Genomic DNA, 23,288 nt, shown 5'->3' on the forward strand with positions numbered 1-23,288 from the left:
TTCCAGCCCTTGGATTTCTTCAGACGTCTCAAAAGCATTTTGTTGAATTTTGTTGCACAAAATGGCACATACTAGCACAAAACACATTTCAAATGTGTACCAAGACAATACAGAACACAGAATAAGAAATACAAGAATATTTAAGAACAAAATACATTTTAAAGAAGGTGTTGAAAGACATTCATTAGGACGTTGAGTAAGTAATAAAAAAACAATATATCAAAAGTATGACAAATAAAATAATGAAGACCATCATTTCTTTCCATATTTTGAATATTTTAAATGACGTAGGATGGCCATTATCCTCATTGAGTCTGGTCCATTATACGGTCTTTGGGATTAGCCACATTTTTTATTGATATCTGCACACCAAGAATTACTGATGAATTTAATAACTGCATCGACCAATTTTTGTTTTGTGTCCTACAATTAATCGCGCCAAAAATGGCGAATCGTCCCAATTCAGCATTTTATTACGCGTAACATAAAACAAGTAAATAAATTAACTGAACTCACTTTGGGGAAAAGACTTTTAGTAGTACGTGGTCAGACGCATGTCGATGACAATTGGATTAGTATTGTTTGTCATATTGGTAGTTAGTACCACTCGCGTAGAGTAACTACTGGCAAAATGTGCTGAATATATCATGTTCTTAAAAATCACTACTATTTCTTACGATCGTTCTAATTAAACATAACCGTTCGTATTTACAGTGATTAATTATCATATGATGAATATGTACCTATGTAATCAACATCTATGTGTTAAAAAATCAGGTGATGAAAATGTTTTTTTTGAGATATTTGGTCACCTAATTATTCACACTTTCAAATTCCCCATCTTCCCCGCGTGAGTGGGATACTTTACAATCAGTATACTCGTAATTAAATACGTGTGTGGTGCGTTTTGCAACTTGAAATGCTGGGGAATACCTAATTTTACGAATAAAGCGTTTCACCTCTGGTTAGCGTTCTGTGAAATCTAATATTGGGTGATCGCTAAAATATCATGATCTTCATATATTAGTCATAATAATATACAATATTATATTAAATTATTAAGTGCAACTTCTAACTCATGTTAACAGATTTTGTAACTGATATAAAGGGAAAGGTGGGTAGGTACAGTGAGAGGTAAAACAAAAAAATCCTTTTAATTCTACATATACTACACATATTACACATGGATCGGATAAAAAAATATGATTATTTCATCATGTCGCGATTTATTTCGTCATTCTATGGTCATTCGTCCATTCGTCTATCCAGTCTATCTCTCGTGTGTAGTGTGTCATTTCGATTATCGATGCTTTCGGTGCTGTAGTTTGCAATAGTGCAGTTTGGTCATACTTGTTATTTTATTGGCATTTCTTTTAAATTGTGAATGTGTCACAACGTTTGAGTATTGAGTAACTAGTTAGCTGCCGACAGACGGGGTTCCAGATTTCTGGAAATACTTCTTGTGAGTACAAATTTATGTTATTCATACCTTTACTCGTCTTGTACTTCTGGGTAGCCATTTTTTTAACGAATAATACGTCATACAATATTATTTAAATTATAAATGCAATGTGGCTGTGCACTATCCCGTGTCGGTTTTATGTGCACGAGTCGAAAGATAGTTTATTTTTACGATATATTATATATCCATGCAGTGGCGAAACTATACCATCTAAGAAACTATGCCCGTGGCAAATTCATTGGATGGCCCCCCCAGTAAAAATCACAGTCGCGTTGTAATTATTTTTTTATAAATAACTTAAGAAGTTACCCAACAGTATTACTAATATTGTGTGCATTTTTATTTTCAAAAGCATAGATATTACATATGTAGGTATAATTAAAAAACAATTTAGTCTTTATCTATTAATGAAATTCTTTTCTCCGAGCTTTCTGTTCCGCAAAAGTATCAATAACGTCATCAAAGTTTAAAAATCGGGCCATTGAATTTTCAATAAACATAATAGCCAAGTTAAGTAGCCTGTCTTGTCCCATTGACTTTTTTAAAATGTTTTTATTAATTTTAGTTACGAAAATGGTCTTTCGGCAGTAGCTGTAGTCACAGGAATTGTAACAAATAACATTAATGCAGTACATACTTCAGGAAAGCTGCACGATATAAATTCTTTTTTATTAATAAATCCGCAACGATTGACCAGTGGACCGACAACTGAGAATTTCCCTGGCAAATGATTCAGATGTCTTTTTATATATATATCAACAAATTCTAGAGCTTTTTTTAAGAGATCAGTTTCATTTAAATTTTGCAAAGTGGTAGGTTGCAAAACACTGAAATTGGAATCAATTTCATTCATTGGAAGGATTTCTATTTCATTCATTGGAACGATTTCAGTTGATTAACAATAATGTCCAATACTCGATAAAATATGTTCACTTTAAACAACCTTTCCAGATCTTGGAGACGCTCTTCTTCGCAAAGTTCGTCAAAATGGCGTTTCACCTTCCTCTGACGGGTTTTAGAAAATTCAGGGTTGATGTACCACTTTTCTGCTACACTACTTGCTTCCTTTTTTAAATTTTAAAATTTATGTCGATACCTTTCCAATTCTTCCAGACATATTTTCAAACGTTTTAAGACATTTGAAAGATTGATGGCTTTGGACTGAAGTGCTTTAGAGGCTGCATCAAAACCAATAACATAATAAAACTGGAGTTCTCGATCTCCTTCTTGATTGATAAAGCTTCATTTCTTTCATCCGATTTGCAATTTAACAGAATGGTTTTCGTTAGCCCTTTTTGGACTTCAACAAACTGAACTTTTAAAGTAAAAATAGCATCTTAACGTCCTGACCATCTAGTAGTGTTCATTGTTTTTAATGTTATCGAAGTTGAAGACTCCCCTTCTGTATAGATATAAAACTCGATAAGATATTCCACCTTTTGATACTATGCCCAAAAAAATTATAAATTTGTTGAATTGTTTACAATTTTTTTGCAAATCAATAACCTCTCTTACTGCATCATTAAGTACTAGATATAAGTTATGGGAAGCACAGTGAACATAATACCGCATTTGGCTCGATATCTTTAATGAGTTGTTGAACTCTACCATAAGTGCCTTTCATTATGTTAGCACCATCATATCCTTGTCCTCGACACTTATTTAGAGGTATATTTTGTGGTTTATGGATTTAATAATTTGGTTGGACATTGCTAAGGCAGTTTGGTCCTTAACTTCATGAAATCCTAAAAATGACTCTTTAAAGACAAGCGCCTTTGGGATTCCATGATCTCTTTTTGAAATATCTCGAGTTGTATGGAATATGACAGAGTTAAAGGGTGCAACATTTATTTCGTTTATGAGTGCATTTTCTATTATTAGAACCAGAACAGAAATGAGCTCATTTTGTATTTTACAACTAAATTATTTTATCTGGCCCTTTGATTTACTTAACAAATGTTGTAAAATCGGATGATATTTTGCTAATAAGTAACAATACTCAAAAAGTTTCCTCGGGAACTTGGATCATTGCAATCTGCCTTTTCTCTGTGGCCTCGAAAGGCTAAATTACACGTTGAAAGTGTCAGAGTAACATCAAGGAGTCTTAGAGAATACTTAGCGCCAAAATGATTTTTCTTTTTTCTTGATGTTCATCTAGTGTTCCATGTAGCCGCCATAGTTGTTAAACAAGAATACAGGTGAATTTTAGATGTCTCGTGTCTTTCTATGGCGTCTACAATATGTTTCCAGTCGTCATAACCTTCCATCCAAACATTTTATATTTTTTTAGATGCCCGATTTGCTTATAACCTTTAACCTATATGGCCTTTAGTTGTGTCTAAATTGATTTTATGTACTTATATAATTTATAATTTTGACTAAATTTTGTTAAAAATGTTAGGTTTTTTCTGACTTCTGAGTTCGCGGCCCCGCGGCAGTCGGGGCCCCGGCCCCCGCGGGGCTCGTGGCATTTTGCCAGCCTTGCCACCCTATAGTTTCGCCACTGTATCCATGCATTGGCGGTATGTGTATCTTAAATAGAGTGTGGCACAAGTCACACTGAGTCAAACAGCGTCTGGGACTAGTAAAAACTTGTATTATCAGCACCTTTCTATCGATTTACGTGTTTATCTTATCTTTTATCATCCAAAAATATATATAACCACAAATTTTAACTTCCCTACATAGAAGGCGGTCTATGGTGGGCCAACGTCTTATGTTATATAATGCATTCCAAATGGTTGAGTTAAATTCTAACCGGTTCCTGATCTTAATATATACATTTTTTATTTAAAGTTAAAAGAAATATAAACATTTCACTTTCTTAACTTAAAAGTAGACATTAAAAATATATTTGTTTACTAACTCTCCTTAACTACATGTTACTTACATACGTACATTTTAATTTAACTTGCTGATCTTACAGAGCTTACAGATCTTAGAGCAAACAGTTTTTTCTTAAATATAGTCATTCTATTTACTGATGTCAGGCTATTGGAAAGGAGGTTGTATATGTGTACACCCTCATGGCCGGACTGGCAGGAGGACCAGTTACACATATTGTTTCTATTTATAGGAGTATCTCATGACTCACAGCATCGAACGCTTTTTATAGGTCTACGAGGATTGCTATAGCATAATTTCCATTGTATATGCTGGTTCTTATTTTATAAATCAGTTCATTCGTTGCCGAAAGAGTGTTCGATTTTTTTCTGAAACTGTATTGTTTTTCATATATCAGTTTATTTTTTTTATAGAAACTTGTTTAGCCTTTCGTAAATGATTTTTTTAGTAAAATGGAGATGGGCCGGTAATTGGAGGTATCCGTTTTAGATCCAAAGTTGTAAATTGGTATTACCTTCGAAATTTAAAGCAATCTGGAAAAGTTCCCTCTCTATAATACAATGGTTAATTAGTTTTGATATCGGAGAAGCTAGTAGTTCGGTCCAGTTATATCCAATTATGTCCTAAATCCTGTATCTAAATTTCGCTAATTAACAATTAGTTAATGTTAAATCTCAAGTGACCTACCAGGTAAGTAATGTACTGTATATTATCGCCATATATAGTTAGTAATAACAAAGATGATGTAGAAATGTATTAAATATTTACACAGCGCCCTTGAGGTGATTTTGCACAAAAACAGCGCTATACAAATCATCCAAATATTATTATTATTTGGACAGACTAAGTATTTTTTACAATATATTGTGTCGTAGCCAGCACTTGCATTTGGTTTACGATATTTAATAATTCTCTTTATTTCGTGCTCCGTGGTAGGCTGAAGGTACAGTGATTTATTGCTATTGTTCTCTAATGTTGATTCGTTAGCTGGATAATGTTTGGGCTTATTATTTTATCAGCTAAGGAAGATCCAATGTTGCAAAAGTAGTCGTTGAAATGTTTGCAAATATCATCTTCTTTGTCATATTTTTTAACATCTTTGACATACTATTTAACACCTTTGACATAATATTTAACACCTTTGACATACTACTTAACGTCTTTGACATTTTTGAGTTTTAGCCAAATAAATAAATAATTTATTTTGAATTAACGGTACAAGTGACATTTTTATACATGAAAATTATTAGCAGTCGGAGCACAATATGGAAAGAAAGGAAAAATTATAAGATTATACAAGTTATTAAGAAAACAGAATACAATTAGTACAAAGTTATTAAAAGAAATAAAGAAGAAACAAAAACCCGCAGTGATGTGATTAAAAATAAATGCTAAAATGTTAAATTAGTACAGATTTATATTTCAATAGAGGCATATTAAAAACATCAGCTATCGAGTCAGGATGCAGCATTGGAGATGACTTCAGGACCGATGGCGATGATAACGGATGCAGGCGGGGAAGTGTTCATAATATTATTAATTCTCATTGTTTAAAGTGTTCAAATAAGCATTAGTTTCCGTGTTGAATATAATATATTATTTAGGGGTGTTTCGGTTAAACTGTATTGAGTTTAAAATAATATTATCCATGAACAAGTTCAACAAATTCGTCATATTCGCTCGAGATAAATAACAACTGCGAATGTAGAATGTCAACTACACAAACATAGGAACACTCATGTTTTTGTTCCCGACCCCCTGCCCCCGGCCCCCCGCTCCCGGCCCCCGTCCCCCGTCCCCCGGCCCCCGACTTACCTACTGTAGATACCCGACACGCAAAAGTGTAAATAAAAGTATTGGTTTGGCCGGCTAGCGACCACCCCCCGACGGCTTACCTCATGCCCGCTTAGTGCGAATGAGACGAGGGCAAAATTGAATATAATAATATTCAATAAAAATTTTCGTCGGACTTAATTTGGGTTTTTATGTTAACACAATTCTTTTTTGAAAATTTTTTTTTTTTTTTTTAATAATTCCTTAAGTTCTTGAGACAGGAATGGTAAGATTTTTTCAAAAGTGGCTTCCATTTAGTCACAAAAAATTATCAAAGTTGTCTCAATTAAAATCGTCATCTTTTCGGGGCTATTTTTTATAATTTAAAGCAAAAATCGAAAATCAGACTCTAATCCATACTTTCTACATGCCACACCTTTTGATTAAAAGCAAGATAAATCAGTTTAATTTGGTATTTTAGCCGTAAATCCAAATTTAAATTTGTATGGAAAGGTCCGCGCAGCCGTTCCTCTTAAGTAGCTATAAAAACAAACAAAAAATAAATAATAATCCCTTACCGTGTGATTCCCGGATTATGGCTTTATTATGTCTCCTACGCCCCGCGCCTCGCGCCACGGGTCTCAAACTTATAACAACAATCCCGTAATAACGTTGGAAGTTTGGCTCGTTGGTGTTGAAAACATAATTAGTCCTATTGAAAAAATAATATTGTTATTTTGCTTGTCACCGATAAATTTACTTGACACTTGGCGGCCCTGTCGAATGGGAATATTCAAAAGACGTTTAGTAGTTAGGTACATAACCGAAAGATCATTTCAAATTAGGCATAATATCGTTCACAAAGTGTAATCTCTTGATCCTTTTTATATATAGGACGTCATCCGCCAATACTGTTGAAATATAAGGTACATTATAATACAAACCGGCGTTGGAAATTTGCTTGCCATTGATAGATTTGATTGTCCGTTGGCACTAGTCATCGGCCGTTTCGGATGGGAAAATCCAATAAAACGTCTAGTAGGAGTTGCATAACCAAAAAAACCATTAAAATTTTTGCGTAATGTCGCTTACGTCCATATACTGTCTACTGCAAAATCAGTAAATCCGAGACACGCCCTTTTGAAAGATCAAAAATGATTATATGTTCCTATGCGTATGCATTTTTATAAAGTTTATCTTTAGAATATTAATAATCAAGTTTGTTAATCTTTTGAAATTATTTCATTTCAGTTTAAAAATGTCAGACGATGTGGAAGATGAAAAGACGGGTGATAAACTGCTGAATGAAATAGGTACGCATTTTGTATTTAAAATAATTATAATATGTGTGTAAGTAGATATTTAGTTAATTATTTCCCTAACTTAGGCACAAATGATGGAAATTACACTTTTTTTTCAATACTATAAGAAATAACTAGTTACATGTGCAGAATAGGTTATTAGGTTCTTAGCTTGGGTTAATTAAGTAATTTTGTGTATATTTAGATTAAAACAAAACATACGCCAGTGTCATTCCGTACACAAGAAAGTCCAAAATGGCGGCAAGGGATCCTTTTATAAGGATTTAACTTGATTGAAAAAAAAAGTTATTATAATTCATATTTTACCATCTATCCTGATAAAAATCGTTGTTTATTGTAGAAATTGAGTTGAAACGAAGTGTAATTTCCATAAAATGTGCTTATTAAAAGTGCGGCGGTTAGTGAAATATTTACCGATATTTTATTGAATTGAGTTTATCTGTTTTAAGATTATTATTATTTTCACAATAAATAATACAATAAAAACAAAAAATGTTAATGAGTCCCAAAAAAACTTAAACATTACCATTTTTAGATGAGAAAATGTCAAATGAAGCAGAGATATCAATATCCAAACAGTTGGACGATGGAATAGAAAAAAAGGAGATTACAGAGAATGCTGCATTTAATGCAATTGAAGATGTAACGGTGAACAAGGAGATGAAACCAGATGCTGCATTTAGTGCAATAGAAGATGTAACGGTGACCAAGGAGTTGAAACTGGATGCTGCTTTTAGTTCAAATGAAGATGTGGTGATTACCAATGTGATAAATCTGATGGATCAGTTGACCATTGATGATGGAAAAATACCAGACGGCTTATTGGTGACAGAAAAGAGTCCAAAAATGAAATTGATGTTAGATATAGCGAAGAATGAAGAAATTACACCGGGTACGGCTGGAGTGAAAACATCCGATGTAACATTGAAGATAAATGAGTATGATGGAAGAAAAGAACATTATTTTCATAAAAGTCTTTATACTGCGTGTTCCACCGCCACGTCTAAACCAAAAAATCCTCCCACTTCGGCCTCTTGGCGTTCCACCCCCACGACTCAGCCAAACAATCCTTACGCTATGCCTTCCACCGTGACATCTCAAACAAACAATCCTTATAAATACACGAGGAGGGGTGGACCTTACCATCACAAGGAAATGCAGCATGTTCATTACAATGCCAACGATCGTTACGAGAAGCCCAGATTTGGTTCCCATAATCAATATGGACGTGGAAGACAATCACAAGAGACCGGACTTGGTGTAAACAAATTACTGGAACTATCCAAAATGTACCCAGAGGGAATTCTCACAAATTTAAAATGTGATACCAGTCAATTGAACCATTTCCTAGAAAATGACTCAAAGCCAGATCAAATAGTCTTATTCGTAAAGTGTTTAGCTGCCCTCAGTTCCGGATACTTCGAGGCCGCTAAATCGAATCTTCTCATTGTCGTTTGCCAGTCCAAGTTCATCGGAGTTCTCCAGAAATACATCATGGGCCTACAGTATGCCGAGCTGGATGACAAAGTCACAAATAAGTTTTTCTGGGATAATACTGAAGATTTTTACATAAATGTATTGAAGTTTTCGGAGACACTCATTGATTTGTCTCCGAGCACTGCAGTGAATACGTTAAGAATATTTTTTGACTCTATAAAATTATCTGTAGACGGTCTAAAGAATTATCAAAATGTCTCATTTACTGAAACATTCTTAAATACTTTTAAACAAACCCAGACTAAATTGGCTCTCTATGTTGAAGAGGAACGGATAAAAAGGGTAAATGCAATATTTATTTCATTACAAATTATTGCTCAATTTGATAATGATTTTTATATTTAGTTCATAATATTGTGTGTTGTTCACTGATTATATTTATATTAATTTTTCAGTCTCAATCCGCCAATACGCCCGGTGAGTTGAAGGAAGAGCAACCTCCTGATGACTTCAGGGATATCCCCATCATGCCTACTAAAGAAGACCTGTTCTCTCCAGCAGTCTTCCTGCGTCCCAACATAGTGGATGGGACGTACAGCAGTGTGGAGCATTACTTGGACGTGCAGTTTCGCCTCATGAGGGAAGACTTCATAGCTCCCTTGAGAGAATCGGTAAAGGAATACATCCATGCCAGGAATAAAAAGTCGTATTCTGGAGCCAGGTAAATTATTATTTAAAGCAATACGCATGAGCTGTTTTGCGCTTCCTCTCCTTCTTTTGTCTCAAATAGACCGCATTTGTGTATCACATACATACCTTCTGATTACATTTTATCAGGCCTGACATCCACATCAAATCAGTCTTTCAACATTATGTTATCAGGGTGAAAATAAATCAAAGTTTTAATCCCCGAGGTTTATTACCACTTGAAAAATAGGTTTGACGTGTTTATGACAAAGGAGTTTTAAACTTGTTTATGGAAATTTCATTTATATTTTTATAATCAGTTGGTTAGTGTGGGTTACTCTATTCGCTTCAATGCTGGGAACCGTCAATTTTCCAGTATTAGAAGTGTACCTGATAGCTGCGTTGTAACCTCTGCCTTGTAAAAGACGCTAATAACAGAGGTTACATCACGTCAGCTCAGTGCTTAATTGTCCAAACCACCAATTGGCAAATTGTTCAATCTCCATTTTAACACTAAAAATACTCTACCAAAAATGATAATGTCACTTTACTAAGAATTAGCGGTGTGTTGGTTCAGCCGAAAAGAGTTCTTGAACCCGAGTCCTTTGCCGGAAGCGGATCCCACTCCTACTCCTTTTTCAAATCAACTACTGCCAGAGAACTCGGATCCAAATGCCTCTTCATATGTATCCAGCGCTCGGCAGTGTCGCTTCCCGGCACCCGCGTTCCCCCGCTTCCGTGTCACTTGAGTTTTGTGCTCAGTGAGAGGAGGCACGTCAGCCTTTGTTTATATAGCGGTCGATTCTGTTTATAGACTTTACGGTGAGTGAAAGTTTTGTTTATTGTTCAATAAAGTTGGAGTAATATGAGATTGTGGGTTTCTTTTTCGGTACTGATGAATTAATTAGTTAAATAATAATATCGACTGGCACTGACTTAGAATTCAATACTAGCAACAAATTATTTGAGGACTGTAAAAACAAACTAATCTCCAATGACAGTAAATATTTGATTACTTTAAATGAGTTTCTTAACGCTTGGAAATATAATGCATGTAGCTTTGTTTTGTATAATTTTAAAAAATTAGGTGCATAATTACGACTCCTTGGGCAGGTCCTGCTCCGGGACCGAGTTTGGGGCCGTAACCGTGTAACATAATATTGTAGTGTGAATAAATACATATCTGCCATAATATAACAAAGGTGAATTTAAGATATTAAATTTAAGAATAATGAGGATGATTATCTAAATAAAATATTCATATTTAAGAAATATAATTTATTGTGAAACAACATAGCGAGAGACTCAAATGATTAATTTAAATATAAATAATCTCAGGGTGCGACTAACCTCGAAGAAGCGTTAGTAGGTCGGTATTATTACGTAAAAATAATTAACATGGTGGTTGATGAATAGTTATACTAAATTGTAGGTAGTAAATTGAATTATAATTTTAAATATCATTACTATAAATATTAAGGGCGCCAGTTCCATATATAAACGATAGAACAAAATTTATAAATTATAGTAAACCAATATTGCAAACAGAAAGAGAAACTAAAGATTGAATATTTGAAATGAATATTGAAATGCATAATGATAAACTAAAATCTTCCCGATTCCGTGTTGAACGCCATCCGTGAAGAGTCCTTTCTTCCCCGTACGTCTGATTGCTGGATCCGCCACCCGAATACTCGAGACGAAGCTCCTCTTGTTCCGTCAGCTAACTCCGAACCTTGTCTAATAGTGTCGCCAGTTGTAGGACATCCACACCAAATAATAAAATTAACGGGTACTTAATTTATCCCGTTACAACCGTGCGTCCTGGCACCCGTACTGGCACGGTACTCAGTTCGTACCCAAGAACTTTGAACCCTGACTCACTTTTAGAACTTGAGTTCTTTTAAAAGAATTATTATTACTAAGAATTATTTAAGCTGATGTAACCTTTACGAAAATTTTATCTTAAACACCTATCATATTGTTTCCTTGAAAAAGAAAAAGCCGTGAGCGGAACATTGGCTGAAAAAGATTTGATGTTAAATTGAAGACACAACATCAACAACAATATCACGCATACTGTTTAATATGCTACCAAACAAACTGTTCCTTCCGATGTGGTGGTAAAAATAAGATCACCATCCACAATCATGCTAATGTGGGGAAAGAATCGTATGTACCCCCGCTTTCACATGTTATCCAAACAAAGTGGTAAAATTCTGGATCGCAATCCAAAACAAACTGTTACAAACATAGGCACAAACATAATGCAAGTTATGCGCACTTAGTATGTACTAGGTACCCATCGTATGGGATATTTGTGAGATGTTATAACCGAACCCAGTTTCGTGTTGTGATTAGCCTGTGGGAAATTTTGTTGGTTGTTCGGCGCCCAGCAGCACTTATCAACTGCCCACTACTGGTTGTCAGATATACGATGTATATGCCTTGTTGTATGCATCATTTATGAGAAAGAGAGAAGTTACAACAGTCTTTCTTAATTTAATATATTATAGTTTACTTCTTCTGATCTATTAATTTGACAAATTTGATTTTGTTTAAGGTTTTACCAAAATTCTACTTTGCTCAATTATCGTTTGAAGGCCGGCGCTCTAGTGGTAGAAGTTTGCTACGAAAGAAGAGGCAAGAATATGCAAAAGATTGGCAGTAGAATGATGAATTCAAAACGTTTTATGCATGGATCCCTCCTCTGCCTGACTCCAGATTATTTCAAAACCATATTTTTCTGCACAGTCCACGATAGAGATGACATCGCTTTCGGAAAGGTAAAAATTATTTGAATTAAATATATAAGCTTTTTTCACTACCGCAATATGAATGCGGCAGTATTTTACTTTATTTGTGTTGTTTCAGGTATATATAAGATTGAACCACTGTTTTTTTTTTTTTAAATATTGTATTTCTATTCCTCAATTCATTTTTGAACTCCTTGACACCCCAACCTTATACATACTTACTACTTATCAACCAATTTTTTAAAATGACTTTACATAAAAAAATATCTTTTAAACCGTATTACGTAGCTGTCGTGTGATGCAAATGACCCCCGACCAGGTCTAAAATATCAGGTCTGGTTAAAACAGAGAGATACATTAAACTGCCTATAAGCTGCCGATAAGGAAACTTTGAATGTACATTTTCTCCTTTTTCAAGTTTTAAATGGGTGTTTCTACATTTTTACAATTCTCTAAGCCAAATTTACATACTAACTTATATATAAATTTCTCTTGACTAACACAAATTTAATTTTTCTGTATTTTAACATCTATACCTAGACACGGTCTCAATTGACCTAAGTCTTTTAATTTTAATTTTGGAACGTGGACCATCACAGAACTGTCGAATATCCAAACATGGCTGAGATCTGATTTTTTCCACTCCATAGCTCATAAGGTGGTTTTTGTAATCCTGATGCCAAAGTTCTGTTTCGTAAGTAGACTGCAGTATTCACTGCTTCAGCCCAAAACGTCGTATTTAAATTAGCCTCAAACAGAAGACACCGAGCTCTTTTCACCACTGTTCTGTTTAGTATTTCACACAGGCCATTCTGTTCCGGTGTATGGGGGTTCGTCATTTGATGCACAATACCATTTTTCTTTCAAAAATTATCAAATTCTAAGGAACAATACTCTCCACCATTGTCTGTTCTCAATACCTTCAGTTTTCTGCCTGTCTGTGTTTCAACCAGCCCTATAAACTCTTTGAAATACTTAAACAACTGATTTTTAGCCTTAAGGAAATAGATAAATGCCATTCTAATATAATCATCTACAAAGAATCAGAAAGTACTTGGCTAGTCCAATAGAAATTTGTTTCATGGGTCCACAGACATCGGTATGAACAAGTTCCAGAACATTTTCACACTTTGAACCTTTCGTGAAAATGGCTATCTCGACTGCTTCCCTTCACAACATGTGATGCAGTTGGACTTATCGAAGTCGGCCTTATCCGGGTATGAAATTCCTTCCGCAGCACCATTCTTCATAGCAATCAGAGTTTTACTGTTGATGTGTCCCAACCTTCGATGCCATATTTCACATTTGTCGCTGAGCACGCAAAACAAATGTTCTGACTTAATATTCAATCAATACACTCCATTCACTAGATTTGCTATTCCTACCAGTACATTCTGTCGATTGCGTATATAGCAAACTTCTGATTCAAAGTTAACCTTGTCTCCACTTTGAATCAGCTGACTCACTGATAGTAAATTAGTTGACAGGTTAGGCACACATAGGTTATCAAACTTCGAATTGTCCACTACGGTCGCAATCATCGTGTTTCCTGAGCATATATGTAACTGGTATTTTGGTTTGATTTGCAACTACTATGTCTTTTACTTTGTGTCTGTGCGACAAATTTTGTAAACAATTCTTATCGGTAATCATGTGTGAACTTGCATCCGAATCTACGTACCAATCAGAATTTTTTAATGTTACATTAAAAAATATTCCACTAAATGCATTACTTTCACTTTTTTGCTGTGAATTATTAGGGCACTTATTCATATAATGGGCCAGTTGTTTACATTTATAGCAGCGGAGTGTTTAGATAAAGTTCGAAGATGGCGGCGGCGATGTTTTTGAGTTTGAAATATAAGCAGGGTTGCCATTTTTCTTGCTGTTTCGGTGCTGCCAACCTTTTGACAAAAAAGCACTATTGGTTCCAGAGTTGCCAACTTCCGAACTCATGTCAAGCAATTTCGACTTTAAAACATTCATGCTGATGTCCAATCCACTATGCTCTGTGGCCATTACCAAAGGAGCATACCTGTCTGTTAGCCCCACCAGTAATAATGACCCGATCTACTCATTAGTGATCTGGAAGCCGGTACCTTTGTGCGGTATCAACCATTTGCGTTACATAGGCACCCATTGACTCGGAGTCTTCTAGTCGAATAGATATTAGCTGACGAAGTAGACTGATGCGGCGAGTGAAGCCAGAGTCATCATATAGGGCCTCCAAACGCTTCCATACACATTGTACTGTTTACTCGTTTTTGATGTGAACATAAATTGAGGAATCAATTGTCATAATAAGTTTAGATTTTGCCTTTTTATCATCCAAACTTGTACTGGTGTTCACTTTTGCATCATACATTCTCCTGACACTGCATGTGCCCAACTACCCGAGCACCCCTTTCCTTATAATTTTCGTTGTACTTTGGTCGGCAATGCATTCCCTTTGGAAGTCTTCGTAAATCATTTTACCGTACATACGCCTTAGGGATCTTATTTCCAATGTGATCAGTTTAATTTCGTCCTACTCTCATTTACATGTTCACTGTTAGTTTGTGATTTGATTTCATTTAATTGATTGACTGCGCGATTAAAACAGCAACGACATTTTGTAATTTCAATTTTTAGGACGATTTTTTACAATAATGTAGAAATGGGTATATACTATAAAACATTATATATAAAACATTCGAAATACACAATTTTATTATGACCACCCTGTATGGAGCTGTAAAGGACGATAAGTTGAAACAATTTGCTGATAAAAAATTAAATATTATTTTCCTATTGCATTTTCCATGTAAATTTTTATCGTTTTCTACAGCATACATCTTTAGGCACTGTGTGTGTTGAAATCTCCCAGAAAAACACTAAAATAACTTTGTAAATTGAAAAATCACAAGTGCAGACATTTACTTTTGTGGCGCTAACGAACGAATGTTTGAAATAAAAGCAATCACGAACTGTCCTCCCGCTGTGCTGCCATTGGCTGTTTGGTCTATTAAAGTAAAAATTCCATAACGGAGAGTTTGAATTTCACAGATAAGCTAAGATATGGCTTGGATGTTGGATAAATTTATATGAAATGTGACTTAACGGCCGGTTTAAAAATGAGGGGTCCTTTTAGCCAACGTGTGGATGTTGGATAAACACGCTCAGAATGTTGTTTAATATTTTTAATTTTAATTTAATTGGACCCCAATCTAAGTAGTAACTATAGGCCAATTTCTCTCACCTCAAACATTGCCAAAATATTTGAAAAAATTGTAAAAAAACAAATATTTAAATTTGTAAAAGAAAATAATATTTTAAATGCACATCAATATGGTTTTAGAGAAAATATGAGCACTCAAGATGCTATCGTAGACTTAACATCTGAAATATATAAATCTTTAGATAGTAAAAAAAAATGCATTGGAACATTTGTCGACTTAAGAAAAGCATTTGATAGTATATCACACTCTAATCTTATCTCTAAACTAGCGAAAATTGGTTTAACTAACAATGCTTTAACGTGGATCGAAAATTACCTATTTAATAGAGAGCAATTTGTAAAGTTAAATGGCTTTCTGAGTGATTCGCAGACCACAAATTTTGGCATCCCGCAGGGAACTGTTCTAGGTCCAATTCTTTTCATCATTTATGTCAACGATATTTTTAAACTCTCAATTATGTCTAAACTTATTTCATACGCTGACGACACAGCAATTTTAACTGAGGGATTAACTTGGAATGAAACCCAAAGAACAGCAGAGTTAGATATAAACATACTAAAAAAATGGTTCGATAAAAATTTGTTAACACTTAATACTGAAAAAACTTTTATAATACCTTTCACCATTAATAAAAATTCATTCCCTGATAATTTAAAGGTAAGTATACACTCATGTAATTGTAATAGAATTTCAAATTTATGTAAACCTGACTGCTCTGTACTCACTGTTAAAACTAATGTAAAATATCTAGGTGTAATTATAGATAGTAACATAAAGTGGAAATTACAAATCAATGCAATAGTAGAAAGGTTAAGAAAATTATTGTACATTTTTCTTAGAATACGAAACATACTAAATTTTAAATTATTAAGAACCATCTATTTTTCACTAATTCAATCAGTATTACAATATGGAATTGTTGGTTGGGGTGGAGCATTCAAAACTTCTCTGTTACCTTTAGAAATAATCCAAAGAATATTAGTAAAAATAATTTTGAAAAAACCGTATGATTACCCCACAATTAGATTATTTCAAGAATTTAAAGTCCCTTCACTTCATATTATTTATAAAAAAATAACTCTTTTTCAAATACATAAAGATTGTTTCAACAATGACAACTTAATAACTTTTTCGAACAGCAATAGACAAAGTATTCTTGGCTCTATAACTATCCCGCGCTATAACACCACCACAGCCCAACAATTTTATAAATATTTTGGTGTCAAATGGTTTAACCAATTACCTCTTAACTTAAGATTGGAAACGAATTATAAAAAATTCAAAAGCTCAATAAAAACACTATATCAATAGCATATTAAAATCGTTTATACTTAAAAATACAATATAATCTCTCAATTATTACTATATTGAAATCCTTTTCTCTTATTTCTTATTCTTATCTCTTTCCTTCTTTTACATCCTTTTCTCTTTTCTATTTGATAAAATTTTGTTACATATAAAATTTTTATTTTGTTATATTAAAAAATAAAAAATAAAAACTTTTCATTATCTTTACACTCTCTGAAAAAATATGTTGAATTATTATTTACACGCGTTTCTCCGCCTTTTTAACACGAGCATTTGCTCTAAAAAAAGGTGTATCACGATGTACTTTAATAAAAAGAAAATAAACTTAATGTAATGTAATAACATGTAATTGTAAATTTAATATTAAATAAAGAAAATTAAAAAAAATAAAAAATAAAATAAAAAAATTTGGTGGACTTAAGACAAAATGCGTTTTGAAATAACATTAAAAATATTTTTTTTTTTACTTGTGTCGTATAAATAAATGCTTTCTGAGAACAAGTGCACACTTAACTCAATTTCGCCAAAAATGGTCTGTTGGACAAAAACGAACTAAAGCGACGATCAGTCAAATGCAGACAGTTTCCTTTTACAGTAATTAAATAAAAAAATCGTATAAGCGCGGCCAGCGATCCCGAATAATTGCCAACTTTTTAATCGGGAAGGACTGGAGGGTATGGCTAACTGTATTTATTTAATTTATATTAAAATTAACAGTTTGTTCTTCAGGGTATGGTCACCTGTCATTTTCATCCATTGCTGAGAACTGAGCCACTCAGATGCAACCACGACAATGACGTTGGTCGAGGTTTTGTTTTGAGCTTTTATTTAGAGCCTTAAGCTTTTAGCTTTGAGCTCAGCACTTTGTCGTTTAAGCTTTGGCTTTTAGCTTTGAGTTTTAAGCTTTAGCTAGAGCTTTTGGCTTCGAGCTTTAAGCTTTAAGGAATTTAAAGTTTGAGTTTGAGCTCAGAGTTTTTCAAAATATCATGTGGACACTGACCTTCCTCTTGTTTTGCAGGTCAAGTTTGTAAAATTTCATCCATCTCGGAATAAGACTGTATTTGAAAAACCCAGTCGTCTGTCCGCCTGACCGCCCTCCCCCACCGATCGGATTGCTTTCAAAGCACTCAATTATATTTTATAATTTATATTGACAATCCATTATTTTTCATTAAAAAAAAACAAATTAAAATTTTTCACAGTTTATTTTTTTAATGGTGATAGTATACAAAGTGTTCTGTCGCAGGCGATACTTTGCTGGAATGTATGATTTTTTAATGTATTATGTTCCCATATAGCACTGTAGAGTTCATTTTATTTAAAAATCTATTGTTGTCTTTTAACATTAAATGTTCATGCTGATTGAGTTATGTGCTCTTTGCAGATTGCTGTAGAAATGACTTGCCCACCTGTTGACGAAATGTTTGATAAAAGTTATTTGTTGGTGGAAAGTGAGACCTACTTTCCCCCCTACCTGCACGTACTGAAGGCTCTGCAGAACCCCAACATGACCAGAGAGTTTCCCTTTGAGGACTACATTGTCGGTGGGAAGGTATTGTTGTGTTTTTACAAATCAGTACCTACATTTCATAAATATCACCTAACACATGTAGAGTCCTAAGCCAAAAGTGTCGATTTTCTAATTTTTTAAATGTCATTCTTATTTAATGGGTTATGCGATTTAATGGTAATAAAAACGTGTTTTAATAGGACCATTAATTTTGCCCATCACAGACATTTTACAAAATATCATTCAATACTTTTTTTAATATACATGAACATATAATAATATGAAAACATTATTTATTGGCATTGGCAAACATTATACAGATTGTTTTTATGGAATCTTGACTTACAAGAGATCAAAGACATGAATTCTCGAGATAGAAGCTTGATTTTATTATAATTACAACAGTATGACGTGATCTGACACCATTGCGCCATAAAAAATATTGAATACCAAAGTTAGTTGAAATTCAGAACTTTTAAAATTTTCAGACTATTTAAAAAAAAGTAACTGTCATTATTTTTTAATCACAAATTTATTAATCATAAATAAAAATTTAATTATCAATGGAAAATTCATGTCTCTGTGATCAATAATCTCTTGCAAGTCAAGGTTTCACAAAAAAATCATAACTCGGAAACTACAAAAAATCACGGAACATACATGGGGGGTGATTTGGGTAGTCCTAGGGGGCTCTATCTCTGGACTTCCACTTGACACTATTTTTTGGGACACCCTGTATAAATGAAAATATAGCAAATATTTTCAAAATGATGAGTATGTAACAGTCATTAAAATTAGTGAGTTCAATTTGTTCAGTTGAAATAATTGTATTATTATGGTCACCAATTTTGATGCACTGCTTTGAACATAGAAATATTTAGGGAGGTAATGATTTATTTCTCTAAATTCAGACAGCAAAACAATAAAATCTTTTTGGCATTCTGTTCTATTCCGTAGTGATCAATTAAATCTCCGGAATGGATGAGAATATCGCCGATGTGTTTTAGCAGTCTATAGATAATATGATTCTAAGGAACCTAATGCCCCCAAAAACCTCATTTTAGCTAAAATGTCACTAACGCCCTTAGTCCTATACGATATCATTATTGTTGTCATTACGCATCGGGTCTCACATCAGCCGGTATCTGCATTTTGTTTATTGACGGACTTTATTTTATGATAACTGTGTGTATGAAATTGTTTCAATGTATTTATTTTGTAAACTTTCAGTTTTTTTTATTTTTTATTTATGCAAAAGTTATATTAAAAATAAAACAAGTTTACTATCATATTTATTAGGACAAGTACGTTGTTTTAGAGCTACATATCTCTTAACCACTCGGAACATTAGAACGTCAAAAGACGTAAATATGATAATAGCGGTCAAGACATTAGTACGTCTTTTCACGTAAACGCGCGAGATTTTACAAAAATCGATTTATTTCCATCACTAGTATACGGATTGCCATGATTTAAAAAACAGAGTATCGATAATGAATAACGCTACGCGTCTGTATTCAAGAATATCTATGGAATGTAGAGGTGCATTATCTAAGTCGATTGGATCTGTCTTCTTGTTCGTTCATTTATTAATTTATTGCGTTTCTAAATAATTTATTAAAAATATTTTAGTTTGGACGGTTAATATTTTGAGGTGACTAATAGTTTTTAATTATATTTCTTCAATATATAAAGTGTTATTTCTTTAAGATACTCAGAAAAAAGTACATTTTTTACAGCTTTGAAATAATGGTCAGCGATTTTTACATATTTTTGACGTTTTCAGAAAATGTATATTTAGAAACGCAAATATTTACGTATAACAAAACAATACGATAGTGAATTTCATAATCTTTCCAAAACATTTTTTAGAATGAGGCTACGTTTCCCAAAACGTGAGTTATGAAGCTTTTAACAAAACTCGTGAATAACACAAAAATTTTCGCGTTTTGACAGTTCGCAAAGGAACACAAAGTAAATAAAAGTCTTTTTCTGGGAGGTTAAATAAAAAATAAAATTGCTTCCTTTTTATAGTTTTTATTTTATTTCTTTGTGTGTTTTTATATCACTCACATTGTTACATGTCACAATGTATATGAAATTGGAAGATTTGTTTAAAACCAATAAATGTATACCGGATAATGAAGGTGATTCCGAAAACACTGGACTTAGAAAAAGGACCAGGACCTCAGGACTCAACCTTGCCGGGGTTTTGCTCTACCACTTTGACTCTATCCCAATCGATCATATTTCCTAGACTTGTAGAAAAGTCAATAGATGTCTCACATTAAAATAAAAATGAACATATTTATCCAAGGCACTATATCTAGATTGAATTCAGTTCGAGTAGAATCTTGCAATCATACGTAAAGATAGCAGGCAATAAAAGTATGCATTAAGCAAATGAAGGTGAATATTTGTAGCTCTTAGTCGAAGTATGATACAGTTAAATACGACCAAAAGGGATGGGGTCGAATAAGCTCGGTGGTAGAGCAAAGCCCTGGCAAAGCTGAGGTCTTGGGTTCAATTTCTAGATGCGACTGAATATTTTTCTGTTTCAAATTTTCCTTTGAGAGGCAATCATATTGTCTTCAATGATCGAATACTGGTATCTGTTTTTCCTATTTCATATTATCCGGGCCTCTTCAAGACCCGCATTAATAAACCCATTCCTACTGCCTCCACCTTAACCTGCCTCACAACGCTGCCTAACCGGGTGGCGACTACGCCGACTAGCTCTCTTGTCTTGCAGACAGGGGCGCTCTTGTGAGTTGTCTCAATAAAAAAGTACTAAAATAAATATTGTTTTAGCCCTTTCCAGTAAAAAGCACTTTTTATATCTGCACTCGTGCCTTTCTTGCAGCGAGGAATTTTTAAAAATGTAATGGTGATCTGGGTGGGGTAGAGGGGAGAGTAATTTCGTCGGAATTGGTTTGACATTGTGTAATATCTCAAAACATTAACGGAATAATTTTTTTGAATGCAGATCGATTACCGAATAGTTTACTAGGAACTAAATTATACAGTTTGTGATGTAAAAAGCAGCTTAGATATTGCACAAAACTCTCATTTGGAGCGGGAAGGTTAAATATAAACAACTACATCATTAGCATTTATTACCATAATCATCAATCGGTTTCTATAAAATTATTCTCATTCATTTTTTTACTATTTCAGTCAAGCGGCACAGCTCCAAAATATACCAAAGACGTACAGCGATACATATTGCGTGAAGAAAATGAGTATGAGGAACAGGGAAGCCTGATGGTGACCCTGACCGATGAGTCTACCTGGCCGACGCCACAAGTGCTGGGGTTAGACGAGAGCCAATATAATGCATATAAAATGGCTTTAACCACAGAATTTGTGACCATTCAAGGCCCACCCGGAACTGGAAAAACTTTTCTTGGACTTCAGATAGCCAAAACTATCTTGATAAATTTTTACCGTCAGAATAGGTTTATGATCGGCATATGGAACTATCGTCCGATTCTTGTTGTGTGTTTTACAAATCATGCTTTAGATCAATTTCTAGAGGGTTTACTGCCGGTCACTCGAGCTGTGGTGCGTATCGGGGGACAGTCGAAAAATCAAAAACTTGATCAATACAATTTGAAAAAGTTGCGACAATACAACACTGAGAATTATTGTCTTAAGCAGCAATTACGACAAAATTCACTGAAAATTGAAGCTCACCAGGCCTTATTGGAATCTCTCCAGAATTTCAATTGCGTTGTTGATGTAACCCATCATGAACTCACATTTATGGACTCAAATTCAGACCATGAAGAAGTTATTATACAATTAAGAGATAGCCGTATCTCCACAAATTTTTTTGAACATTTTTTTTTAGGTAAAAGACCACCCCTCTTAAATTGGTTACTAATGACCGATCATTTTTGTAAATATAATCAATATTATATAAAAATCTCTCAAAAATATGGATATGAATATTCTTATGAGACAAAAGAATTATTTACAACATCTAGAAACGATTTCTCTTTTAATACAAGGCTATTAGAGTATTCTTACCAACAGTTGGTGTTTGAAAAGGAGAGAATAGAGCATGACATAAATAGTGAACAGATGAATTGGAATTATGTGAAAATCTTAAGAACACATATACACCGTATTTTGTGCGAAGTTAACGAATTGAAGGTTTGTAGATTTTAACTATACATATTTTTATAAGAAAGGCCGACATTTTGAGTACATATCTGTAGACATATATAGGTTAATATTTTTTAATTGTCAAATTCTTTGTTATGAAATATAAGTAAACATTCTCGAGCATACGTGCATAAAATTATGTTTAGAAAGAATTATTTGTTCAAAAACCCATGCTGTGTGCTTAAATACATTGTTTTCTTGTAGATGCGACTGTTAAGGGGTAACAATGGATACTCAAAAGTAGCTTTTGGAGTAAACAGCAAAGCGCAGGCGTTCAATGCAGAGGAGAGATGGTCCCTCTATTGGAATTGGGTGGACATTTTGAAAGCGAAACTTCGTCGACAGCACTCTGATGCTGTGGTAAGTTGCAACTATAATTATATGTAAGGGTAAATCATTTACAGAGACCCTTGCTTGTGTAGTGGTGTATTGGATGGAAAAAAAGATTATTTACCTTTTTAAATGCATATAATGATATTTTCCTTGTGATTTGAACGACACAGTCAATTAAAACACAATTGAGTTTCTCTCTAAGGAAAGTAGAGGTTTATTTTGTTAATCTCATAAGATTTACATAAAGAAAAGCATTCAGTAACAAAACATTACCTGTAAGGAAAGAAACGACATTTAATCTTTTGCACGCGGCCGTATCAACTGTTGTTACGGCAAAAAGTCTATACTCACACGCGGCCGTATCAACAGTTGATACGGAAACTTTGACGGCCGATATTCCAGCGCTCTTTTGTCATAAATGTATTTCTTGCTCGCTTGGACATTCGTAGAACTATCACGATGCTGACA

General features: G+C 33.8%; 1 protein-coding gene across 1 annotated transcript in view; it reads left to right on the forward strand.

The window, feature by feature from the left end:
• Window positions 1-1,017: 1,017 nt before the first annotated feature.
• Window positions 1,018-23,288, forward strand: part of LOC149424121 (NFX1-type zinc finger-containing protein 1-like) — a 62,440-nt gene continuing 40,169 nt past the window's right edge. The window contains exons 1-8 of the mRNA XM_089631037.1: window positions 1,018-1,134; window positions 7,331-7,392; window positions 7,937-9,180; window positions 9,294-9,559; window positions 12,089-12,311; window positions 18,192-18,359; window positions 21,495-22,475; window positions 22,692-22,847. Coding sequence (XP_089487163.1) covers window positions 1,079-1,134; window positions 7,331-7,392; window positions 7,937-9,180; window positions 9,294-9,559; window positions 12,089-12,311; window positions 18,192-18,359; window positions 21,495-22,475; window positions 22,692-22,847 — 3,156 coding nt within the window. The 5' untranslated portion in view covers window positions 1,018-1,078. The remainder of the gene's footprint in view (window positions 1,135-7,330; window positions 7,393-7,936; window positions 9,181-9,293; window positions 9,560-12,088; window positions 12,312-18,191; window positions 18,360-21,494; window positions 22,476-22,691; window positions 22,848-23,288) is intronic.

This window comes from Hesperophylax consimilis, chromosome 4, assembly GCF_061612785.1.
Source record: "Hesperophylax consimilis isolate HC1 chromosome 4, BYU_Hcon_1.0, whole genome shotgun sequence".
Classification (NCBI taxonomy): domain Eukaryota; kingdom Metazoa; phylum Arthropoda; class Insecta; order Trichoptera; family Limnephilidae; genus Hesperophylax; species Hesperophylax consimilis.